Consider the following 26,438-nt stretch of genomic DNA (forward strand, 5'->3'; position numbering starts at 1 on the left):
TGCTGAAAAGTCAAAACAATTCTTACGGTGGGCAGTAGAGGATAAAGAAGGAATCTTTCGACCATTAGTTATAACAGGGCTGTCCTCTTCCCTCTGAGGACAGGACATTATGGAAGGAATGGGAATTTACCTGCAATCAAACTAGTTGGGGCCACCGCTATGTTAGCACTGCCCAAATTGAAATGGCTCCCACATAAATATTGATGGGTGCAGCAGTGGCCCCTATCAATAGAAAAGCTAACAGCCTTACACCATATAGTGGAGGAGCAATTACAGGCTGAACATATAGAACCTTCATTCAGCCCGTATAATTCCCCTGTGTTTGTTATAAAGAAAAGACCAGTGGAGAATGCTCACTGATTTGAGAAAGATCAATGACCTCTTACAACCTATGGGAGCACTTCAACCTGGATTACCTTTACCTAATATGGTTCCAGAAGGATATAGAGTAATGATTATAGACATAAAAGATTGTTTTTATTCTATTCCTCTACATCAAGAGGATAGAGAAAAATTTGCCTTTACTGTTCCTTCAATTAATTTGCAGTCACCTGCCAGGAGGTATCAGTGGAAGGTATTACCACAAGGCATGGCAAACAGCCCCACCTTATGCCAATGGTTTGTAGATCAGATTCTGCAACCTATAAGGTTGGGACATCCAGAAGTTGTCATTATACATTACATGGATGACATATTATTGGCTACAGAAAAACAGGAAAAGCTACAAACAGTTTTAAAGGAAGTATTACAAGCTTTATCTGAACAAGGGCTAACAGTAGCCCCAGAAAAAATACAGTCAGAACCTCCTTTTAAATATTTGGGATATGTTTTAACTGATGTTGTGGTGAGGAAAGAGGCCCCAGAGATACAGCCCCAAAAATATAAGACCCTCAATGATTTCCAACGCTTAATGGGAAGCATACAGTGGGTTAGGACCACTGTGCCAATTCCTCCATCCGTGATGGCACCTTTATATGATTTGTTAAAAGGAGATTCCGACCTAAAGTCCCCTAGGAATTGGACTCCTGAGGCTTTAACAGCTTTATCTCAGATCCAGAAAGCCTTTGGAGCTTCCACAGTTAGATTGAGGGCAGGGGAAGACGTGTATATTACCTGCCTACAAGATGAACCTCTGTTTGGAGCAATCTTTCAGAGTCATGGAATTATTGAATGGATATATCCTAAACATAGTGGAAAAACTTTAGTGCCTAAATTAGAACTTATAAAGGAATTTGTCATGGGGGTGATACAGAGTTATCATGGTCACTGGACACTCACCAAAAATATGGATCAAAGGCTTAGTAGAGTCTATCCAGGCAGGAAAAGCTGATGAAGTTTTAGATTTATTGCCATACTGTCTTCAAAGTTCTCCAAAGTTACCTATTTTAGCCCAGGTGTTTCAGCAGTTTGAAGTAATTATGCCACATTGTATTATTAGCAAGATTCCAGTGGATGGCCCTAATGTCTTTACAGATGCCACTAAGCAAGGGAAGGCCAGCATTTATTGCCCACAATTGAGAATACAGTTAGTGTTGGATACACCCTTTAATTCCACTCAAAAAAATGAACTATGGGCTATCATAAAAGTTCTAGAGAAATTTCATCCTCCTTTTAATGTAGTAACAGATAGTCTGTATGCCTGTAATGCTATCAAAATGCTACCCGATACTTTTATTAATCAGACAGCATCTAAGATCGGGAAGCTGCTCCTGTTGGCGCAAGAACACCTATTTCAGCTGCAGGCACCTATATACATTATGCACATCTGTTCACATACAGCTGGAGAAGGACCAATATTTGAAGGGAACAAGGTAGCACATGCTTTACTAGGATCAATATGGATAAGGACTCTTTCTCCCGAGGAAAGAGCTATAGCAGCACATAATAGATTCCATCTGTCTGCACGGTCATTAAGACACCTTTATGGTATATCCTGCCACCAAGCTGCTGATATTGTGAAACGCTGTTTAGCTTGCATACCATTCAGACCACCTCCCTCTCACTCCTGTTTTAATCCTAAAGGAGAAAGACCTAATGAAATCTGGCAAATGGATATTACTCATTGGAAGCAGCAATTAATACATGTAACTGTTGATACACATTCTGGATTCCTTATGGCTTCCATACAGCCTGGAGAAGCAGTTAGGCATGTAATTGCACATATGTTTTATTGCTTTAGTGTGGCTGGAGTCCCACATATTTTGAAAACAGACAATGGTCCCTCTTATACAGCCAAAAGTTTTGCAAAATTTTGTGATGAATTTCAAATTCGCCACATTTGTGGTATTCCATATAATCCCACAGGGCAGGCTATAGTTGAGAGGGCAAATAGAACACTGAAAACAATCCTTCTTAAACAAGAAAAGGGAGAGGATGATGTTGGGGTGAAACCCTGGAGAAAAGTGACACAAACAGCATTACATATGGCAGTGTATACCTATAATTATTTAAAATTGGGGAACGATGACCTAACACCTGCCTTAAAATTTTGGCATCTTATGCCCAAACGAGGTACACTGACAGCAGGGATGCACATAAAGGAAGACAAAGAAAAGGGGAACTGAGTGGTGTGGAAAGATATGAAAGGCCAATGGCATGGCCCGGGGAGGGTTTTAACGCGGGGGCCAGGATATGCTTATGTCATTCCAGATGGAGAACCTGAGACAGGAGGATCTTGGGTGCCAGTAAGAACAATCCACAGGTACCAATCCCCAGGACAAGGTGTGCCAGAGAGAGAAACACAAGAAAAGCCAGAGAAGGAAGAGGGGACTGAGAGCCAGAAAGCCGAGATGGTGGAAATGGAGAAATCCACAAGAAACAAGTGTTCCAGGATGTATTGAACTCAAACCACATAACATGTCCACGGGACGACGACGGGCTCAAGATTCTACTCACCTGTCCAGCCTGAACATTACTATGTTTGCAATTCCACATGAACAGCAAGGGTTTCCTAATGGTAACCTATCTATCAATCTCTCTGGTTGCAAAGCTGGAGAAATGGACACATGGTCACACATACTGGCCTGTAGCACAGGACATCCGATTCGGGGGCAGGTGGGAAACATCGCAGACATAGAGTTAATCTTTTGGGACAGTCCAGGAAACAAGGCGTGGCAGCAATTGGCAGCACCTGTCCCTTGCACTAAAGCAGGGAGATGTCATCACGACCTCTGGAAAGTCTGGGCTGCCATGAACAAAACTCAGGCATGGGTGACGGTCTGCCAATGCACCACCTCAGACACAAATTGTACTGACAATACATATGAAGTATGGTATCACATCTTTGCAGATGGGATGAACTATACCCATTCTCACAATGCAACTTGTGATATATTTTTATATAACTTCTTGGGGGAAGTTTGGGCCCCGCAAGGTTATGCCTTTTTAGATTTTTCCGGCATTAAGACTACTAAACTTCAAAGCATTCCACCTCAGTATAAGGTGGAAGCATGTGAGTGTGACTTGGAACAATTGATAAATCAGTACAGCCCAAAGAGAGGTGCACTAATGTTAGTTAAGCAACCCAGGCATGTCATTATACCAGCAAAGGCCGCAATGCCCTGGGCAGCATCCCCAGGAGAAGCGGCGTGGAAGACTTTAACAGATATGATAAGGAGGGAAAAGCGAGAGGCATTGGACCTTGTGTTTGATGTTGTAAATTTAGCTATTTCCGCTTTTCAAGAATTTCAAATACAGCAGCTATATGACCAAGTGGGATATATAGCTTCACAACTGAAAACCTTTATGGACAAAGAAACAAAAGCATGGGATTTGCAGGCTAGAACAGATAAGGGTATTCAAGGGGAAATATCGGCCTTGAAGGAAGCTATTCTTGCAGTGGGTAATGAAATGGCTCTGGAGGAGGTTTTGCAAGCAAAACCCTGCCATTGGAAATATAAACCCACAATATGTGTTACTCCTCTACCTTTAAACCTTTCTGGGTCTAAACTTCCTGCATTATGGGAAAGAATAAAGAAACATTTACAGGGCGCCTTTCTGGCAGCCAATGTATCTGAAGAAATAGAACAATTGACATTTTTAGCCAGAGAAATTCAACAAGTGGCTAATAATTTTACCGTACCATCAGGGGGCCCTCAAGATGTAGTAGATTGGATACGTGGTCATTTCACCACTTCATGGCTTACGGGGCTGGGAGCCCCCTTGTTGCAAATGCTACTTATACTTGTCTTTGGTTGTATTGCACTTCGCTGTGCTTTTTCTATTTTATATGCAAGTTGGCGACATGCTGTCGCTATGGCTATTCCCCGTGGCGGTCACCCGCAAAACAAGAAAAGGGAGATGATGGAACCACAAGTGTGAGAGACACTGTGGCAGTCACAAGATGTCGGAGGGGGTGCACGTGACCTCTGAGGGGCAGGAGCTTGGAGATGTGGAGGCCGACTCTGCCGGGCTGAAAGGGCTGACATGGCATTGAGCGCAGGGCCGTGGGAGCCGACTTTGCCAGGTTGGGAAAGGCCGACGTGGCATTGAACGTGCCTTATCAACACGGACTCCTCTTAACACATACTCCTTTGCCCTGCACTCGGGAGAGTGCACGATTGGCTCCCACATGGCATGTGACAGAAAGAAGAATGATAAGGATGTTAGGGAAAAAGCAAGGGGAGGCTCCCCCTCCCTCTCTCTCTGTCCTGCTCTCTCTGTCCCACGGTTCCATTCTGCTGTGTTCTGATGGCCACACTGTTAAGATGTAACTGAATAAAGAGCAGCCTTGCTTGGCAACCTCTGTGTCCTTGGGTGTTCTGTGGGGGTGAGTTCTTCTTGGAGACAAGAAGCCGGAGACGTCCGAAGACCGGGTATAAGGTAAGACAAGGCCGGAGCTGGGAAGGAGAGCCCAGCAGAAACCATGGCCGAGGAAGTATATAACACCCCCCACCTGTGGTCCACCACCCTCTGCCAATAGGGAAGTCACATGTTTGAAGGTCATTCATCTGGAATTGATATTAAACACTGAATTTTTTCTGAGTTCTGTTGTCTTCCGATGTCTCCATTTCTGTCACTGTTTAATTTGCATATTGTTACATTATCATCTTAGTTCATATATTGTTCTCTTGGTTAGACTTAGCTCTCTACTGGTTCATACATGCCTTCTCGTGTTCCTCTAGGCTTCTCCCATTTCTTCCTTTCAGTACAATAATATTTCATTACTTTGATAAGGAAAGGGTGGGGGAGGGGGGGAAAGCTGGCCACTGACCCAGGGCCCATGCAGTCTGAGCAACCCTTGGCAGCTCACTTCATTTTTCAATACTGGCATCTAGGCAGCTCTCTTCAGTGAAAGTGCTATCCCTTCCCCATGTGAGAAATGATTAAAGGATATGGGGGCAGCTAAGTGGTGCAGTGAATAGAGCACCAGCCCTGGAATCAGAAGGACCTGAGTTCAAATGTAGCCTCAGACACTTAACACTTACTGGCCGTGCGACCTTGAGCAAGTCACTTAAATCCAATTGCCCTGCCCTCCCCCCTCCAAAAAAAAAAGATATGTATGAATGGGCAGTTTTCAAATTAAGAAATTAAAGCCATTAAAAATTTTTTTTTTTTTTTGCTTTTTGGAGGACACTTGGGGTTAAGTGACTTTCCCAAGGTCACATGGCTAGTCTTTGTGTTAAGTGTCTGAGGCCAGATTTGAACTCAGGTCCTCCTGACTTCAGGGCCAGTGCTCTATTCATTGCCACACGTAGCCACCCCTTAAAGCCATTTTTATTCATGGAAAAATGCTCTAAGTCACTATTGATTAGAGAAATGCAAATTAAAACAGCTCTGAGGTACCACCTCACACCTATCAGATTGGCTAACATGACAAAACAGGAAAATGATAAATGTTGGAGAAGATGTGGAAAAATTGGAACACTCATGCATTGTTGGTGGAGCTGTGAACTGACCCAACCTTTCTGGAGAGCAATTTGGAACTATGCTCCAAGAGCTATAAAACTGTGCATACTCTTTGATCCGGCAATACCACTACTAGGTCTGTATTCCAAAGAGATCATGCAAAAGGGGAAAGGATCCACATATACAAAAATATGTATAGCAGCTCTTTTCTGGTAGCAAAGAATTGGAAATTGAGGGGATGCCCATCAATTGGGGAATAGCCAAACAAGTAGTATATGAAGGTAATGGAATGCTACTGTTCCATAAGAAATGACGAGCAGGCAAATTTCAGAAAAACCTGGAAAGATTTAGATGAACTGATGCTGAGTGAAATGAGCAGAACCAGGAGAACTTGTCCACAGTAACGGCCACATTGTGTGATGACCAACTTTGATAGACTGGGCTCTTCTCATCAAGGCAAGGATCTAAGACAACTGCAGAAGACTCATGATGGAAAATGCTGCCCATATCCAGAAAAAGAACAATGGAGTCTGAATGCACATCGAAGCAGACTATTTTCACTTTTGTTTGTTTTTTTTTCTTTCTCATAGGTTTTCCCTTTTGTTCTGCTTTTCTTTCACAAGAAACATTTTGACATGATTGTACATGTATAACCTATATCAGATTGCTTGCTGGGGGGGAGGGAAGGGAGGGAGGGAGAAAAATTTGGAGCTCAAAACCTTTCAGAAATGAATGTTGAAAACTATCTTTACATGTAATTGGAAAAAAAAATGAAATACTATTAAGTGCAAAAAAAGAAATATTATAAACCCACACTAAGAAAATAAACAGAAAAGATGTGCTGTCAGGAAAAAAAAAAAAGTGCCACTCTGCTCTGCTCCAGTACCAGGTCCAGTTCCAGTTCCCACATCCATATACCACAGTCTTTCCAGTCCTTCCAAGTCAGAGGTTATCTCATTTGTCTCTTGTTTCTTGATTTTACAGAAAGTGCTGCTAGCACCTTTTTTTTTTTTTTACATATTTAGTATGGGAACTTCCTTCCTGTGCATAATCTTGAGATATAAGATCAATAATGAAATTATTGGGTCAAAGTTATTTTCTCTCCAAATCCCAAGTTGTTTTCTAAAATTATGGGAAGCTTTACCAATGTTGCTAGTATTCCTGATTTACTCACTTCCCCTCTCCCCCAATTCAGTCTTCATTCTTGAAAACAATAGGTTTGTGGAGAACCCTTGAGTTGTTTTCATTTGCAGTTCTCTTATTACTTGTGATTTGGAGCTGATGGATTTCATTCTGTTTTGAAACCTGTTTCTATTGGGGAGGGGCTCTTAGTCTGATATCTTTGTGTCAATTCCCTATACATTTTTGGATGTCAGCTTTTTGTCAAAAGTTTGATGCCAAAATTTTTTCCTCCCAGTCTATAGCTTCTTTTTTTAGTCTGGTTGCATTGGTTTTGTTGTGCAAAAGCACTAATTAACATTTTGGGGCAGTGAAATTAGCTATTTGAAAGCTGGGATTTCCTATTATAGTTGAAACTGTTTATATCATATACACTTCAGTTTGCCTTGGTTCATGATCATGGATGGAGTCAAGTCAAATAAAAAAAGTATTTAATACACTTACAATGTTCTAGGCACTGCGCTAAGTGCTGGGATACAAAGAAAGGGGAAAAAAAAACCCACCTGCCTGGAAGGAGTTTACCATCTAAATGGGGAGACTGTGTGTCAGCAACTTTGAATTAATAAGGTATGTACAGGTCCATTGGAAATCACCTCAAAGGAAAAGCATTAGCATTAAGGGGGATCTGCAGGGGCTGCTAAGGTGTGATCTGAGCTATGTCCCCTTCCAAGAAGCCAAGGTCTCTTCCATGTAACACTGAAGCCTCACAGGGTGGCTTCTGTGGAGGGGACCAGTGGTTTGCAGAAACTGTGACAGATGAGCACAAGCTCTGAGCTGCTGAGCTCAGCTCACAGAGGTTACAGGTGGTGAAAAATCTTGGCCACAGCAAGGTTTTCTTTAAGAAAAAAAATTTTTTAATTGTTTTTCAGTTGTCCTACGATTTGTGACTCCATTTGGGGTTTTCTTGGCAAAGATACTGGGGTGGTTTTCTCTTTCTTTCTCCAGATCATTTTTACAGATGAGGAAACTTAGGGTTAAGTGACTTGCCCAGGGTCACACAGCTAGTAATATGCCTGAGGTCAGATTTGGACTCAGGAAGAGGAGTCTTTTTGACTCCAAGCTCAGCTCTCGGTGAACTCTGGTGCCACCTAGCGGCCCCGAAGTTCTATTGCCGCCTTTTTATTTGGGGTCTACCTAACGGTAATTTGTGGCTCTCTCTGCCCAGCCAAATGTCACAAAGACAATGAACAGGGTCTTATTGATTCTAGAGTTGCAGGGGTGGGGAACCTGTGGTCTTGAGGATACATTGTGGCCTTTTAGGTCCTGAAGTGCCCCCTTTTGACTAAGTCCAAGTTTCACAGAACAAATCCTATTATTAAGGGGCTTTGTTGTGGGAAGTTTAGATTTAGTCAAAGGCCATAACTTGAGGACCTAGCAGGTCACATGTGGCCTCGTGGCTGCAGGCTCCCCAGCGCTGTGAGTGTGAGTCTAACTCTCACATTTTATAGATGAAGAACTGGGGCTCAGAATTTAAGAGACTTGCCCAAGGTCCCACAGCCAGTATGGGAAGCAACCAGACCCCCTGAAGCAGAGATAGGAGGCAGCATGTACCAGTCAGTCCTTCCCTCCACCATCACCATGCCCCCCTTCCCCTTAGACGCGATGGAGACAGCCCAAGACTGAGCCCAAGAGCCTGGGCAATAGTGATGCTTCCAGCCCAGTGTCAAATGGTTCAGACTGAGAAATGATGGGATTTTATCCGTGGAAATGATATGGAAGAAGAGGTCAGGCCATCTGCTTTGCTGTTGCCCCCTAAGGACCATGGGACCTTTCTATCCAACTTCCACATGTGTTGCCTCTCCATTGGAATGGAAGTTCCTGGAGGGCAGTCACAGTCTGACTTCTTAGCTCAATGCTTCCTACATACTAAATGATTAATCAGTGCTTTGGCACTCATTCAAGTATCTGACGGAATCTGAACTCAGCTCTTCCTGAGTCCAGGTCAGCATTCTAGTCACAGCCACAACACCACCTTCAGACCTCATTATGTTTCATTTGCCATATCATTTAAATCATCCAAGACTTGGCCTCCAGGGCAGAAGGGCTGGTGCCAGCGCTCGCCCCACGCCAGTTTAGTTGGACATCCTCCTTCCCACTCAATGAGCAATATCCAAGCCCCACCTCTGCCCCACCAGGCCCCAGGGAACCATCTTTCTTAAGCTTAATGAGGGTGGGGCCCTACCATTTGCTTCCCCTCTATCTCCTTCCCAGCTTTCTTTGCCCACAGAGGGGACTCCATAAGGGATGCCTAGCTGAGAATCAATTTAGTTCATGTTGAAGGCATTGCATGTCCAACACAGGGCCCTGACTGGACAGAACCAGGTTCAAGCCCAAGGCCAGAGGTTGCACCAATGGCCTAGGCAGCCATGTCCAAGAAGAGGCAGGAATAGACAGATTTGTTGTAAAAAGCCAGCCATTTATTCTCAACACCAAACATCAGTTCTCTCCAGAAGTGCTGGGGTAGCTGATCTGGGGCTTCCTGGGGGAAGAGAAGGGAGGAAGCCTAGTCTGGGGTATTGACTCCTCAATCACATGGGGCCATGAAAATCAGAATCTGCCTATTGTGATTTGTGGGTGAACTGAGGACCAGAGAGGGACATAACTTGTTAGAGGCTAAAAGCTAAAAGCCTCCTAAACCCCCTCCTCTGGTGTGTTCCATTCCCTTGGAAAGGGACTTCCCTGGCCCCTGAGCCAGCCTCCCTCAGCTCCCAAGCCTTCACCTCAGCTGTGGTCTTGCCTGCCAGATGACCAAGCCCACCATTTCCAGACTGATCCCTAGATGGAGTCACCTATCTTTCCTTTCTCTGCTTTGTTCTTCCCTGGAGGGGCAGGTCTTGTACCTGCAGCCCCCAGTGTGGAGCACCAAGCACCAGGTTCTTCCTAACCACTACCATGTTGGAGTTGTTGGCATTGGGGGGGGTCCTACCTTCCTTCTAGATTGTGAGCTCCCTGAGGTCAGGGACTGGGTGGGCCCCCAGAAGTGAGCACATGGGAAAGAGCTCAGCTCCTACTGTGTGATGGGCTTCCTAGTCTACTTTTCCCTATGCATGGAGTCCTTGGCTCTCTCCCTATTACATGCTGATGCTGCTGTCCAGGGTCCTTCCTGATCCCCAGCTGCCCAGCTCAGCCAGTCCTTTGGCACTAGCTTCATCTTGCATATATCCTGTATTACGTTTGAACATGCTGTCTCCCCTGGTAGACAGGGAGAAAACTGTCTCATTTTTCTTTTTGTATTTTTAGCCCCTTGCACAGTGCCTAGCATATAGTAGGCACTTAATAAATGCATATTGGTTATCTGTGCTTGTGTCTTAATCCCCCAACAGGACTATAAAAACCCTGAATGCAGGGCATCATTTTCTTTAAACTTTCTGTCTTCTTCATGCATATACGAGGTGCTTGATAAATGCTAATGGAATGGAATGCTGTTCTCTAAAGAGCTGGACTCCCATTTTTCTCCAGTACCCACTCTGAATCCAATGCCTGCCTCATCCAGAAGTGTTCATTGTTGTGTGTGTGGAAAGGGACTGTTCAGAGATGCTAGCAGAAGTGCCTTGAAAATAGAAGGCACAGGCCCTCTGTATAAGTGGAAGAGAGTATGGGATGGGCTCCTGCTCAGGTGTTAAGTACTGTGGCCACAGCCTGGCAGAGGCAAGGCACCTCCTGCAGGAAAGGGGAATGGTCCTAGTGGGTGTGACAGCACCTCCTAGAAGCCCTGGCTCCAACTTCCAGAAGCTACCCCAGGTCCCGGGGCCAGAGAGGCAGCCTTATGTGTTGGGCAGCATCAGGAGCCAGGGAACCAGGGTGCTGGCGCCTAGTATAGGCGGGTGATGGGGATTCTGGACAATCGAGGCTGCTTTTTTCCCTGAGTCACTGGCAAAACTCCATTCCTACCAGTCTCTGGCACTCTGTCCCCAAAATGTGCTTATCTTTCCCTGCAGAATGGAAAGTGCTTGAGGACAGGCTCCAGACCCAACACAGGGTCTGGCACATAGGTCTTGAAGGCTTGCTGACTGAGCTCTCCCTCCCCTTTCCTGATTTTCCCAACCCCAGGAGCGATGGAACAATGAAGACTCCCTGGAGCAGGCCCTGGAACCCTGCAGTGAGGCCTCAGATCTCACCCAGAGACAGTGGCCACACCAGTCATGAACTCAGCTCACAACAGCTGCAAGCTGGGCTCACCTTTGGCATAGACCTCACTAGTAATACTTCTTCAAGAAAGGAAGGCTCCCTTTAAAGTTTCATCCCAAAGGAAAGATTCCCAGTAAAATTCCCAACTTCTCCCAAGGCTTGAGCCTAGGGGCTCCCTAGAATGGGATGTCAAACAATGTCCAAGGGAAGGGGTTCCCCAAAAAGAAATCTAGAGCCTCCAGAGGTCATCTTGTCCATCCCCTTGCCTCCAGGGCAGATCAGCACCTACCAGTCAGGTGGCCAAATAGCCCCTTTTAAGAGCTACTGGAGGGTTGCCCAGGACCAGGAAAAGTTGGGGGCCTTTCATCCCCCTTAACAGTCTATTAAAAGTCTGCCAAATCATAGACCTTCCTTAGCAGGTAGGAGAGGGAAGCTGCTGGATGGAGCAGCTCCCTCCCAAGAATCCATCAGGTGTGCAGAACAGGTGTGGAGATCTCACCCGCACTGCATCTGCCTGTTCTCACAGTCGCTGTCTATGACCAACTCCACATTCTCAGTTCTCTTCTCTCCCAAGCCCCAAACCACACAGCCCCTAGAAGGCTCCCAGCCCCATCCCATCAGGGCAAGGAAGGAAATGGGGCTGTTTCACAACAAAGATTTGAAGAGGAAGGAAAGAGAGGCCCCACAGGAGAGGCCTAGGGCGAGGAAGAAAGTCATTAGGGCTCCGGCCACCTCACTCTCATGGGGCAGGACCTGCCTGCAAAGAAGGGGGAGACCAACTGTTAGAAGAGGGGCCCAGCTCTCTGTAGCCCTCATATTTGGGCACTCCTTGGTTCCAGGTCCCCAGGCTGCCAAGTCTCCCAAGGTCGCCAGTGTCTCCCCAAACCAGGCCTGTCCTTCCCTCCAGTGGAGGTGGAAGACACAGGAGCCCAAGCTCTCTTTGGATAACTGATGCTCTGTGGGGACATGCTAGTTTCTAAGGTCCCCCCTAACTCTGGAATTCTGGGGCTTATGATGCCTTCTGATCTCTGAGGAAACCTTCCTAGCTGTTTACTCACCTCTGTTCCCCAAATGGAGTTGGGCAGTCCCTTGTGTCTTCTCCCTCCTGGGGTCAAGACTCTTTCTTAGCCTTCTTACTATAATCTCACTGAACCTGGACCAGGCTACTTGCCTTTCAACCAGCACGACCCTAAGGCAGCCTCCCCAAAGGCAGACTTCCCCACAAGTATGGCTAGGTTTTGCGAGGTGCACCTTGACCTCAGGAAAGCTGGCTCTGCCCCCTCCTCAAAGCAAGAATTTCCTCATGCTATGGCTGGAAGAGCCCTCAGGGCTCGCCTAGTTCAAGCCTCCCCATTTTACAGATGAGAAAACAGAGGCCCAGGGAGGTTAAAGAGCTTTCCCAAAGTCATCTAGCTAGGTGACAACTGGGCTGGGACTCAGACTCAGCTCCTACAACCTTTCCGCTGGCCCGTCTTGCCTCTCCATTGGAGGAGCTCTCCTCTGCCCTGCCACCCACCCTCATCCCTGAGCTCACCTGGGTGCCAGACACATGGTGAGAGACACGAGGTAGCCATTGGAGAGTGCAAAGAGCAGCATGAAGGTGATGAAGCAGGCGTCCTGCGGGAAGAGGACGGGCAGGTGGGTGCGCTCTGGCACATGGCACAGCATGAACAGGGGGACAAACAGGAAACGCAGGCTGGCCAGCAGCGGCAGCAGGCGGCCATCCCGCTCCGGCTGGGGGCCAAGAACAACAGAGCGCACCCTTTACCACAGGTCAGCCCAGCCCAGACACCTCCTAGCAGGCCTTCCCCAGGGCTCAAGCACTGGAATCCCAGAAGAAAAAGCACGGAGCGGTTAGGTCTTCTGGGACTCTCCAGGCTGTGTCCCTCATTTTATAGGTGGAGACAGAGTGAAGGTTCCATTTGGTTCCCAGACAACCTGAGGGGACTGTCAGCCCAAGGTCCTTTGACTCTCCCATGGGTCTGGGACACTCACCCACAGGAAGTAGGAGGTCATACTTCTTCCCAACCAGTCCATGGTGTTGAAGAGCAGAAAACAGCAGATGGGATTAAAGAACTGGCCTGGGGAGGAGAGAGGGCCCAGAGGCTCAGAGGAGAGTTGGGGCCTCTCTTAAGTCTCATGGGTCAGGGGATCCCAGATCCAAGGACAGAAGGGACCTTCCATTTGACAGATGAGCAAACTGAGGCCCAGGCAAGGGAATACTTGGTCTGGTCACCCAGCGGGTAAGTGTCATGCCTCCCAGACTCTGAGCCAGCTCTCTGTCCACTCGGCAGCTCTGTGGACCCAGCCTGGTTTCCAGACCACAGTCCCAGGTTTTGAGATGGATTTTCCCTCCCTTCCCTGGCGTTCTCTTCACCCAAAGTCCCCATCCTTGATCTCAGCTGCTGCCCCAACACTCACTCCACTTTCCGGGACCCCTGGAGCTGGTCACCATTGCAGTAATGGCTGGGAAGACGGACAGGGTGACTGTGAACACCAGCACGATGCAGAGAGCCATGACCCAGATCTGCAAAGCAGGAGAGCCTCTGTCTGGAGGGGTGGGAGGGGGAGGCAGCAAAGGTCTTGCCCAACCTGCCCACAGCTGCCCACCCAGGGAGAAAGGTGGGTTAGGGAGAGCCCACAGCTACCTGGGATCCTTAGGTCACGCCAGACCTGGCTAAAGAAAGGGGCGTGGGGAGCAGGAGTCCCAGAGGCTCATGGGAGTTAGTCTCCCCCTCTCAGGTTGGGGTGTGCAGCAAACCTTTTTGAGGACAACGAAGACGGAAGGTGTCCCAGGCTTGGGCTCCTTCTCTGCCCCCAGCTCCAGGGCCAGCATTGCCTTCTGGGGACTCCCAGGAAAGCCATTCTTCTCATCTGGGGGAAAGAGGGGATGAGCCAGGCTAAAGCACCAGTCATCCAGTGGGCCCAGGAGACAGGTCTGGCTCTTAGGGGCATAGATTTGGGCCAAAAGGAGTCTTCCAGGCCCTCTCCCATCATGGATGTTATAAGGAGGACGCCCATAGACATCTCAGGCTCAGCTTACTCCAGACCGAACCTGTTGCTTCCCTGCCCAATCCCCTTTCCCCAAACTCTCCTGCTGCTCCCCAAGGCTCCACCGTCTGATCAGGACGTCAGGGTCTGAATGAGGCACTGCTGGCCTCCTGGCGCCCCCTCGCCCCACAATGCCCGTAAGCTGCCAAACCTTGCTGTGGGCATGTTGTGCCATCTCTTGTATCTTGTTCCCCTTCCCCCCTGCAGTTGGCCTCCAGCACAGGCTCCACCAATGATCCCTTTCTGATCCCCCTGCCTCAGGGCCCTCCCCACTCCAACCTGTGTTCTTTCCTTGGGGATATAATTTAACTCAAGAGGTCTGGGTTCAAGTGCTGTCCATGCCTCTACCTCGAAGTTCGACCTCCGACAAGCCACTTGAACTCTCTGGGCCCTAATTTCCTTATCTTTTAAATTAGAGGGTTAGGACTCTATGGTATGGGAGGTCCCCTCCAGCTCTGACAGTCCCTAGCCCATGGTCAGTGGAGAGTTAATGATAATGATAGCCAGCAGGAATATACAACTTTCAGATTTCCTTTACCTATGTACCAGCCCCGGGAGTCAGGTGCCACTATACTCTGCATTTTACAGATGAGGAAATTAAGTCTGAGGAAGGTTAAATGACTTGCCCAGGGTCATACAGCTAGTGAGCCTCAGGGCAGTATTCCACATATCAGCAACAGTTGGGTAATTCCTAGCAACTTTGGGCAAGCTTCTTTATAAGTGCTAGGGCTGTTCAGACAGTAACATCAAACTGTATTGTTTGCTTCTTGGGGACCTAAGACGGGCACCCTCAATGTCGTTGAGAAAAGAAGATTGATACATTAAAGGATAATCCAGCACAGCAGGCCAGGGGTGATCAGCCATATGAGTCTGAGTAATAATAAATCATAATATTATAGTATATTATTAATATTATATATGATTAATAAAATGATTCATATTGCATTATTTATACTATTTAAGAATAACATTATATTAATCATGACAAACCTCCTAGAGACCCTTTGAGGGAGTCAGTGATATTATTGCTAATCCCATTTGGTGGAGGAGGCCATTGAGTCTCAGAGAGAGGAAGGCTCACATGACCAGTAATTACATCTCCAGGTCTCCTGACTCCAGGGTCAGAGGTCTTTTCTCTAAGCATCCCAGACATTCTCAGGGAGCTGAGAGGTAGCCGGTGGGGTGGGATGCTGGCCTTCTGGGCTGAGGGGGCCCTCCTGTCCCCCACTCCCACCTCCCTGTGCCACCCTCAGCCCTGACTGGCTCACCAGCTTGGAGTAGCTCAGCCCTGGTCTCCAGCTCATAGGCCTGTGGGTGGGGCGCCTTCTTGTCCAGGTAGTAGCGGGCAAACTCCTGTAGCAACACAGACCCAACCAAGCCTTTGTGAAGGACATGAGGCACCAGGACTCTGCTACATGCTGGGATTGCCTGTCCTCAAGGAACTCACGATCTATTCATCTAGGGTCTGAGGCCCCAGGAGACAGCTCCCAAAACCAGTCTCTTCATTGGGTCCAGCCTGGCCCTAGAGCTGAAAGGGACTCATTCCCAGGGCCATCTATGAGACAATGAGAGCCCAGGAAAGAAACAGGCTCACAGTGGAGAGACGACTGGAGAGGCCATCAGCTTTTATCGATGGGATCGTAGAGCTGGGCCTGGAGAGGAGCTCTCCATCTAAGAGGGGGAAATTAGGGCCAGGAAGTGAAGGGACTTGTCCCTCCAAGGTCACACAATAAGGAAGTTCCAGAGGTGAGATTCAAAAGCAGGTCCCCTGACTCTAAAAGCCAGGACTCTTTCCATTGTGCTGTGGTCTCCCTCCACGTGTGACAGAGAAGACTGAAGGAGAAGGGGAGGTGGAGGCTAAGGAAGCTCCCTCTGGCCAGTCCAAAAACCAGAGCTGCAGGGCTCACCTCCCCCTTGTGTCAGTCATCTGGTGTCTAACACAGGCTCCCCAAGTCCACTGTCCTTCAGGAGAAGGCATGCTGCTGGGGGAGGGGACCTCTGACCCCCAAGTCAGAGCCCCTGCAGCTCTCTCCAGAGCAAGAGAGGCCAGGCTTGATTTCCCTGATCTACCCGGACCCCCAAGGTCAGGATGTAGTTGGCTGGGGTGGGGGGGCCTGCACAGGTCAGGACCTGGAAAGGGACATTGGCTCACCAAGTGGGACAGGGACAGGTAGCAGACAATGGAGACAATGATTCCCACACATGGGGTGATAAAGTACCCGAGGGCAGAGGTCTGGGCATCCACTCCACCTACGATGGGAATAGGAGCTGAGAGCCCAGCCTAGGCAGCCTGGGTCCCATCCCAGAGCCTCACAGAGCTCTGGCCCTTGGGGCCTCCTGGGTCCCAAGATTCCCACATCTCATCTTGTTGCATTTTCTCCACCCACTACCCTGAACCCAGGAGTTCTGGCCCTGTCTTCAGCTCTTCCTCCTCTATATCCAGCCTCCTCCCCAACCAGAGCCCAACATTATGCCCACACTCACTGGCCATGGACATCAGCATGGCAAAAGCAGCAAAGGTCCCGGCTAAGCCTTGGCCACTGAGGAAAAGGGTGCTGTAGGTAGGGGGCATGGCCCCCAGCTGCCCAAAGAGACTGCCCTGGAGGATGGCGCAGAAAGCTGGGGAGAAAGCCAAACCATGGTCCTCACTGGGCACTGCCCCTGAGGGAGCAGAGCCCTGAATGCCCTGGCAAGGGAGAGGCTGGGGTGGCCAAGGGCCTGAGGGCAAGATCCTTTTCTCCTGGGGAGGGGGGTCTGTGAACAGGGTTCAAAGTCCTTTGCAAACTGGGTAATTCTCTCTGCACAGAACAGAAGAAGTAACTACCCAGATACTTTCTTCAAGGAGCCCCAGCAATGCCTGTCCAGGCCTTAGAACCCTCAGGAATTCACTTTCCTCCTCAAGGAAATGGGGATGACAAGTCAGTTTCTTCCTCTTTAAATGAAGTATCCCAGTCCAGTTCTGAAATTCCAGGTTCTAAAGACCATACCAGATCTGGCATTCCATGTTAGATGTTCCCCCCTACCTCTGACATTCTAGGTTTGGTTCTAGGTTCTAAGGTCTATCTTGGCTCTGAAATTCTAGGTTCTTTGTTCTAAGAACCATCTAGACTGTGACACTGCATGTTCTGGTATTCTATGCTGTATGTCCCCTCCCAGCCCTGACATTCTAGGTTTGGTTCTAGGTCCTAAGGATACTCCCAGCTCATGTTCCATATTCTAATGTCTCTCCCAGTTCTGCCGTTATCTCTGCTCTGTGCTCTCCTAGCTCTGATGCTTCATGGTTGCAGGACTATGTTGATCTGTCCCACCTCCAGACTTGGGCTGGGGAATCCCCAGGGCCAGCATAGGGAGGCAAGACGTCAGTGGTGAGGGCCCAGGCTGCACATATGTCACTCACAATTGATGAACCAGATGGAAGCCATGGTGACAGAGAAGAAGAGCTCAGGGTTCATGTCCACTTTGACCAGTACAGCGGTCAGGATGAAGAGCATCAGGATTCCCAGGAGGCTGCCGAGGATGCGCATCATCTCTGGGATGCTGTGCATGACCAGAAATAGCTGTGGCCCCTATTCTGGTCTGGGTGCCACTAACAAAGAGCCAGCTTTGGAGAGGATAAGGAAGTGGCAGAGAAGCAGTGCGCATGGCTGGGTGGAGCGGATGGAGGATTGTCTTTAAGGATCGTGGCTGAGGGGCAATGGCTAATGGGACTAGGACACAGTAAGGGCAAAGGCGAGGAATAAGTGTACGTTCAGTGGGATTGAGGCTCCCCAGGGAAGTGGAGCTCACCACTGGTAAAGGAAAGAGTTGAGGAGAGTGAAGAGTAAGAGAGGCAGCTGGGACAGGAGAGTCATCCAGTTGTTGAAGTTGAATGCATCCCCAGGGCTTGTGACGTTGCCTTCCGAGGGCTCCCCTGTGCCATTGACAATGGTCAGCCGAGCCTGAAAGTACTGAGGGGGATGGAGAAGGAAGCCAGGGTCACCTCCAGCATAGTCTCATTGATGGCCAGATGGTAGCCCTGGCCAATATGCAGCCAGGAGCCAAATTTGAGTCGCAACATCCCCAGAAACACAGCGTGGTGTAGTGGGAAGCATCTTGGCCTTAGGAGCTGGTAGACTGAGGGATAGGAGCTTGCCATCTATGTGACCCAGGGCAAGTCTCTATCCTCTCTGGGCCTTACTTTTTTCCTTGCTGTAAAATGGGGCAGTTTGCATAGAATGCCTCTGAGGTCCCTTGTCAGCCCTACGATCTCACGAATATGAATACAGAAGTATTACCCACATCTCACTTCCTCTGGGTCTCTGAATTCAGCACCACCACCCCCTCCCCTGGCCTTGTCCGTCTGTCTGTCCGTTAGGTGGTTACTCTTACCGGAATGGCAGTGATAAAGAAGTTCCAGGGCAGCAGGGTCCCCAAACCAAGAATAAAGAAGCTGGTCCCGACCAGGTGGTAGCTGTGGGGACCCAGGTGGGTGGGGAAGGGGGGAAAGTCAGAAACCGGGAGCATTCCCCACCCCCTCTGCGAGAGTGTAAACTACAACTCCCAGCATTCCCTACACGCTGTCCTGGGCAACCCAGGGAGCGGGACTGATGGGGGTTGTAGTCCACTCCCCGCCCCGCCGCTCTCGGTTGGGGACTTTCGCTCTTTCTCCAGGATGTCTGCCCCGCGCCCCACGCTCCCCGCCCGTGCTCACCCATCCTCTGGGGCGTCTCCTCGGGCCATGGCTGGGTTCGGGGTGAAGGAGCCAGGTCGGAGGGATGCTGGAGCCGGGATGGAGCGGATCTGGACGAGAGGCTCACCTGGAAAAGAGCCCAAGTCGCAGCAGAGGCGGGGTCTGGAGCCGGACACCGCCGGGGATGAGGGAACCAGGCCAGCCCCCCCCACCCCTCCCCCCACTGATCAGTTCAGGCTGCGCTCCCCGCCCTGGGCGGGGGGGACTGGTATGGGGGTGTTGGGGATGTAAAGCAGTTCGTACCTCTGTCTGGTCGGGTGCCTGCAGCCCACCCCCTACGCCCACTCCGCCGATCCCCCAGCCCCAGCCTCCAGGACCCCAGCGTCAGAGCCCCAAAGCTTGGTCCCTCTGCCGCCCCCCCCCCCGCCACCCACCCGGCCTCCCCCCCCCCCCCCCCCCCGGGCCCCGGGCACCTCCTCCTAGGAGCCGAATGCGGCAGCCGCTGCTCACCTGTGTCCCCCGCCGGGGCCGGAGGGCACAGTGCCCCCGGGCGGGCCGGCCAAGGACAGCGGGGACAAGGTGGCTGCGGCCGAGCTGCAGAGACTGCGGCCTCCCTCGGCCTGAGCCGCGGGGGGGGGCGGGGGTCACGTGACGTTGGTCCCCCTCTGCTCCCGGGCCCACCGAGCCCGCCTCCGGCTGCCGCCCGTCTGCAGAGCTGAAAGATGCTCAGGTGGACAGCTCCCGGCCCCACAGTGCCGAGCGCCCTGCCGCAGCACACGGCCTCGGCTCGGGTCCTGGTGTCCTGCCCCCCCCCCCCCCCCGGCGTGACCAGGAAGGGCCAGGCCAGCTCCAGTAGCGGAAAAGTTAAAACCCTCTTTGTTCCCCACTTGGAAGCTACCTCCCCACCGCGGCGAGGATGATGAAGTGAGCCCGGGCTCCTGGGGATTTTTGAAAACCCTTTGCCATCTGGTTCACGCCTGCCTTCAGAGGCTGGTTACACATTAGCCAGCTCTGCCCACCACACACGCTAAAGCCAGTAACACCGGCCTGCTGGCTGCTCCCGACGCAGCATTCCATCTGCCCAGGCTGTCCCCGGGGCCTGGAAGGCCCAACCTCCCACCTCTGCCTCTGGGAGCCTCCAGCTCCCTTCAAGTTCAAATAGAGGACCAACTCCCATGGGAGACCTTTCCTGATCCCCCTCCCCCCAGGGGTCAGCGCCCCCACCCCCATCACCGCGAGCTCTTTTTGATCAATCTTGTACTTACTTATGTGTAAATAAATCTACATGCACCCCTCCCTCCCACACCGACCTGTTTGCAGCCCGGGCCCCGCTGCGGGGGAGGGAAGAAATTGTGGAGGAAGACACCGAGCTCGCTCCACAGCAGCAGCGACTGCTGGCCACCTGCTTCGGATAAACAGAAAAAGAAGGGAAGGAAAGGGAGCCAATATTTATTGTGTTTACCATTTGCCCGGCACTGTGCTAATGGCTTTTCCCCACCCCCACCCCCACTGGTTCTGCTTCTAGTCCAGCCCGTGAAGCCATATGCAAGTAGGCAGCTCCTGCAGAGAAGGGGGCAGCCATCCCCACCAAGTGCCAATCAACCATCATCCATGGGGCAGGCAGGCCAATTTAACCGAAGCAACAAGGCTTCCTGAGAGGGTCAAGCACAGCGGCATATGCCGCTGAGCCAAACCCCTCTCAGCACCTTAGCCACCATCTCCCCTCAGCCCCTGATGGGGACAGCCCAGGCCCCAGAGCCCAAGAGTATCTGAGGGTTCCCTTCATTATCCCCCTGGGCAGCAGGCCCTGTGAACACTAAGCCAGCAAAGACCGACTTCCAGCAGGCACTGCAGCCATAGCTACTGAAAACCCAGAAACTGATCTGGTTTGATCAATGGAAAACGACATTAAAGAAATGGCATTAAATTGATTAATTTGGGCATAGAGAGCTGGGCCTGGAGTCAGGAAGACTCATCTTCTTGAGTTCAAATCTGGCCTCAGATGCTTATTGGCCATGTGATCCTAGGCAAGTCACTTAACTATTTGCCTCAGTTTCCTCATCTGGTAAATGAGCTAGAAAAGGAAATGAACATCAAACCACTCCAGTATCTCTCTGCCAAGAAAATCCCAAATGAGGTCAGGAAGAGTCAGAACATGACTGAACAACAATATGACCATCTGATTTACTCTTGCCCCCTAAGGACTATGGGTCCTTTCCATCTCACTTGTAGCTGAAACCTTCCTTATATGATGTCTCCCCATTAGAATGGGAGCCCCTTGAGGGCAAGGACTTTCTTGTCTGCTTGTAACCATAAAACTTGGCTCAGTACTTTGCTCATGGTTAGTGCTAAATAAATGCTTTATTCATTCATTAATGTAAATGTATCATACCTACCAGAGAAATGTAAACTTCTTGACGTCAAGGGTAGTTTCATCTTTATTTTTGGACTTTCAGCTACTCTGTGCTAATAAACATTTGTTCAATTGTTTTTCACTTGTGTGGTGACTCCATTTAGAGTTCTGTGGCAGAGATACTGGAGTGGTTGGCCATTTACTTCTTCAGATCATTTTAGATGAGGAAACTGTGCAAACAGACTAAGCATCACCCAAGGCCAGGATCACACAGCTAATAAGAGTCTGAGGTCATATTTGAACTCGGAGTGTCCAGAGGGAGGATCTAAATCAAGAACAAAGGCTTCATCCTTTAGCTGTTGAGTTCATGGGGCCATAGGTTTGGAGGGCACAGAGAAGTAAATTAATTTGCCCAAGGTCACACAGCTAGAAAGTAGCAGGAATGTAATTTGAGTCCAAGCTCTCTAATTCTACCTTGCTATCTCTTGACCTGTCCCCTCTTGGTCACCCTCTCCACAAATATTATCTCCATTTTGCTGATAAGGAAACCAAGGCTCTAAGAGGGGAAATGGCTTTTCCAAGGACACATGGTAAGTTAGTTGTAGATCTATGTCTTGGAGTCCCCACACTCCAACTCCAGGTCACTTTCCTAGTGTGATGATTATAATGATAAAGTCAAGAGGGATAGAAACTTTGGGATGGGGAAGACAGGCAGAGAGGGATTTGTGATTATGAGTCAGACAAGAAGACCTGTGAAGTCCCTTCCCAGCAGTCAGTTTGAGGGACAGCAAGTAAGCCTATATGGCTGGATCATACTGTGTGTGGAGGAAAACAGCTTTAAATTAGCAGATTAAGTTTATTTTGATCCTACAGGTTATAGGAGTAACTGGAATTTAATGAGCAGGGATAAGGGTCCATGGTCAGATCTGGTCATCAGGAAAATCATGTTGGCAGCTATTTGGAGAATGGACAAGAATGGGGAGAGATCCATGGCAGGGAGGCTGATTCCAAGGCTACTACAATAGCTTGGCAAGATGTAATGAGAGCTGGAACTACAGCGCTGACCGGGTGGAGAAAAGGAAATGGCAGCAAGAGACATTGGGGAGGTGGAATGGACAGGTCTCATCAGAGACATGATGTGAGAGTGAGGAGCCAGAGAGAAAGCCAAGCTTGTGAACCTGGCCAAGACCCTGGGGTTCTGGGGGATCCTTTCCTTTGCTTTGTGCCTTTGATCCCATCTCCTTCCAATTTCTCCAGCCGATTTCCTCCACCATCATCTCCACTCTTTCATTAATCTTCATTCTCTCAATACCTGCGGTTTTTTCCCTGCTTCCTGCAGACACTGCTTATCCTTAAAAAAAAACAGCGCCTCACTCGATCCAAGCTGGGTCACTAGCTGTCAGTCTCTATCTCTCTTCCCCTTTGTGGATAAACTTGCAAAAGTCACCTGCTTCTACTCCCTCTCTGTTCTGAACCCTCATTGTTCCGCTGGAACCACTCTCTCACAAGTTCTCAAGGATCTCTTCACTGCCAAACATCCCAACCCTGATCACATTCTCCTCTTTGGGTTGTGAATTTCTCTCTCCGGACTCCTCTTGTCTGTCTGGATGCCCCTTCTGTCTCCTTTGTCGGTTCTCTCTACATGCCACACGCACCAACCACGGGGCTTGGTCCTTAGCTCTGCCTCACCAACTCCCATGTGTTCCATGAGGATCTGCATGTGTATGAATCTCTGAGAATCAGCCCTGATCTTTCCTAATCTCTGGTCTCCTATCAACGACTGCTTTGTGAACTTCTCTAGCAGGTGGCGCCATAGGCATGTTCCCCTCCACATGTCCCACACAGACCTCATTCTATTCCCCTGCCCCAGCTCCCCAGACTGGTCCAGACTTCTTTATGACCGTGGAGGGCACTGCTGTCCTCTCAGTCCCCCAGGCCCTGAACCCGTGTTGTCCTTGAATCTGCCCTCTCACTAACAGTACATATGGATACCGATCATTGCCAAGAAGTTTTATTGATTTTTCCTTCCTGACACCTCTTGTATCCCTCCCCTTCAGTACCCATCCCCTTCAGTACCCCTCCCCTTCAGTACCCCTCCCCTTCAGTATCCCTCCCCTTCAGTACCCCTCCCCTTCAGTACCCCTCCCTTTCAGTACCCCATGCAGCCACCATCCCCCTGAGCGCCTGATCACCTCCTGCCAGGATTAATTCAATGGCCTTATGATTGTTCTTCCTGTCACTCATCTGTCCAGGTTATCCTCTACTCAACTGCCAAAGGGATTTGTCAAAAACCTTCCTCCTCAATATGCCCTGGTGGTTCCCTGTGATCCACAGGATCAAATATCAAGTCCTGTGTTTGACATTCAAAGCCCTCATAATCTGCTCCTCCCTCCCTTTCCAGGTTCCTTGCTTGTTCTCACCTGCTATCTATGTGCTGCCCAGTCTGGCCATATCGGTCTTCCTTCTGTTCTGCACAGGGGATGCCAGTTGAGGGCCAAGCCATTATTTTTTTTATTGGTAATCGGCTAATTTTCTCCACCTCCCCCCAACTTATTAATTTATTTACTTTTAGCTTTCAACAGGCCAAGTCATCATTCTGAGTCATGATGGATGATCCCTGGGCTTGCTCATTCTCTCCACTAATGGTACGTGTATTTGTGGGAGCATGTGCCCTATGTCAATGGGAGAAATGTTTCATTAAATCCCTTGGCTTTGAATTCATCTTGACTTCTGGCTGTCTAGGGAGTCAGCAATCAGTAAAAAAAACATTTATTAAGCACTTACTATATTCCAGGCACTGTGCTGAGCCCTGGGATAAAAAGAAATTTTTAAAAATGGTCCCTGCCCTCAAGGAATTCCCATTCTAATGGGATATACAATATGCAAACAAGTATGTCTGGCCAAGATTAATGCTGAAGGCAAAAGAAAGGTGAGTCCACCCGTAGGGACTCAGGACTGTTGTTTTCAGTGATTATGAACCCCCAGGTCATCTCGAACCTGGCACACACGAGGGTGAGAGGAAGTGAGCCATACGTGATACAGAGAAGGGAGGGAGAAAGGAGTTTAAGGGTTAACCAACTCTGGCTTATTGAGCAGGAAGCTTAGTGCTCCCCTCTCCTCGAGTCCCATATGGGAAGGAAATGAGATAGGCTTAAGTTATTAGCAGTGAAAAAAGGAGGCTTACTCGGTCATTGTCTATAAAGGATACTCACTAGAAAAACAGGCTTTATGCAGCAGACTTTTCCTCCATAAAGAAATGAGTGTGGTCAGCAAGGCCCCTAGGGGGTGGTGATTCTTGGGGTCCTGGGATTCCTCCTAAGTGTGAAGAGCCCTGACTTCCTGTGAGCAGACCTTTATATACCCATAGGTGCCCAATAGGTCTTGTCATTTGCCCATATTGGCCATATTAAGGCAGGAAGCTGCCTCAATATCTAGGTAACTTAAGCTACAGTCATTTTGGGTCAACTGAGTCTCGAAGATGACTTCCTCATCTTTCAAGAAAAGAACTAGTCTAACCTGGATGAGGGAAGGGGGCATCTGAGAACCCTGGTAGATAGCAATCCTATTATACAAGGCACACTGCTCAATCTAAAAGGGCACACAGGAACAGTCCCAGGCCCTACAAAAGAGCAGAGGTGAAAGGCATCATGGATAGAGAGCTGGTGTTGGAGTCAGGATCTGTTGTGACCCACAGATGTGGGTCTACCAGTCTTCACTGGTAGGAGTTTCCACAATGAGGCTTCTCTACTTTCATGAAATTATATCTGTAGTCCCCTTACCCCTCCCCCAAATCAGAGCCCAAAAGAAATGTGCAGACTCTTAGGGTCAGAGAATCTTGGAGCAGGAAGGGTCCCTCTGGCCAGGGAAATGTCCCTTTCCAATCTTGTATAGAATGAGATCCTGTATCTTGTGGTATCAGCCTGGCTTTGAATCTCTGGGCACAGAAATACTTTCATACCCATTTCTAATTTAACTAATGGGTTTGTTAAGTCAATGCATGCAGGATCTCTAATTTTATCAGTATGGGAATTTTCTCCACCAACACAGTCTAGGATATAATCTAAGAAATATGCTCAAGACTCAGAAAGGCTCAATGTGAGTTACCCAGGGTCACACAGCAACTAAACAGCAGCGTTAAGTCTTCCTGACTCTGGTACTGGTGCTGTCCGCCATGTTTGGGCACTAGCAAAATGCTTGGTAGAATAATCACTCCCATGGACTGGAAAGAAGCAGACCTTTCTTCTACATTGCCATCTTGGTCTGCTTCGAGGAGCTGATAGTCTGGCTAACTCAAACTCAGACTGTGGGATTTTTTGAGTTGGCCTGGCGAGGGCATGTACCGAGGCCGAGGAAGAGCCTTGGGTTTGTAGGTTTTCGTACCATGATGAACAAAGCCTGTCTGGAGCCTTTTACAAGCCAGCCAATCCCAGGAAAACAGAGGGGCCTTTGGCTGAGAGAGCATTTCCACTGGCCCTTCCCCTTCCTCTCAGGGCAAGGGCAAAGGGCAATGTTCCTCCAGGGAACAGCAGGGGAACCAGTTTGGAGAACAAGGAGGAAGAGGAGGAGGAGGAGGAAGAAAGCATAATTACACTGGAAAGTTTGTTTGGCTAGAGGAAGATTATAAATGGCTTTAAAGATCAAATAGAAAAATCTGTATTTTATCCTAAGGGCAAAGCCCCCCCCCCAATCTTCTAGACTGTGTGTATATATGGGAAGGGGGGCATGATGACTGGTCAGACCTGTCTTTTAGTATTATCCCTTTGTTAGCTGTCTATATTGATTCTGCATTTACTTGTGTGAGCAGGTTAAAGGGCTCACCCTCCCAATACCACTTATGCTGGCAGGGCCAGGTCCCCAGAGTGTAGCTATTCAGGATTCTAGGGGTAAAGCTGAGGGGCTGGTGGTCCTTCCCCTATCAATCATGAGCCCCTATCTGGTGTGTCCCCCTCTTCCCTCAATATCAGTTGACCAGTTACCACCTGTCCAATATTAATTAGCCAACAAATGCCGATTAGTTTTTTATTTTATTTGGGGGGTGGTGGTGGTGCAGTGGTTAAGTGACTTGACCAGGCATGTGAAGAAAGGAAGCAGAGGCAACTTCATTCAAAGTCAAGGTTGGGACACCCCAGCCAGGGAAGGGAGCAAGCAGGAGAGGAAGGAGAGGGTCGTGGGACCCAGAAGGCATTGGTGGCAGTACCTTCAGGGGCACTG

At 49.2% G+C, this 26,438-nt stretch overlaps 1 protein-coding gene across 1 annotated transcript; it reads right to left on the reverse strand.

Moving 5' to 3' along the window:
• Nucleotides 1-9,440: 9,440 nt before the first annotated feature.
• Nucleotides 9,441-19,668, reverse strand: SLC29A2 (solute carrier family 29 member 2). The gene is made up of 13 exons (XM_069066402.1): nucleotides 19,385-19,668; nucleotides 18,896-19,001; nucleotides 18,574-18,655; nucleotides 17,992-18,152; nucleotides 17,603-17,742; nucleotides 16,690-16,824; nucleotides 16,358-16,455; nucleotides 15,474-15,558; nucleotides 13,916-14,028; nucleotides 13,576-13,681; nucleotides 13,150-13,235; nucleotides 12,689-12,888; nucleotides 9,441-11,911 (listed from the first exon to the last, which is right to left on the reverse strand). Exons 2-13 carry the CDS (start codon nucleotides 18,922-18,924, stop codon nucleotides 11,800-11,802), a joined length of 1,347 nt encoding a protein of 448 aa, XP_068922503.1. The 5' UTR covers nucleotides 18,925-19,001; nucleotides 19,385-19,668; the 3' UTR covers nucleotides 9,441-11,799.
• Between the last annotated feature and the right edge of the window lie 6,770 nt (nucleotides 19,669-26,438).

The sequence above is a fragment of the Petaurus breviceps genome, unplaced genomic scaffold (genome assembly GCF_028583685.1).
Source record: "Petaurus breviceps papuanus isolate PSGF00001 unplaced genomic scaffold, PetGlider_PUasm1.0 90721, whole genome shotgun sequence".
NCBI classification, from domain to species: domain Eukaryota; kingdom Metazoa; phylum Chordata; class Mammalia; order Diprotodontia; family Petauridae; genus Petaurus; species Petaurus breviceps.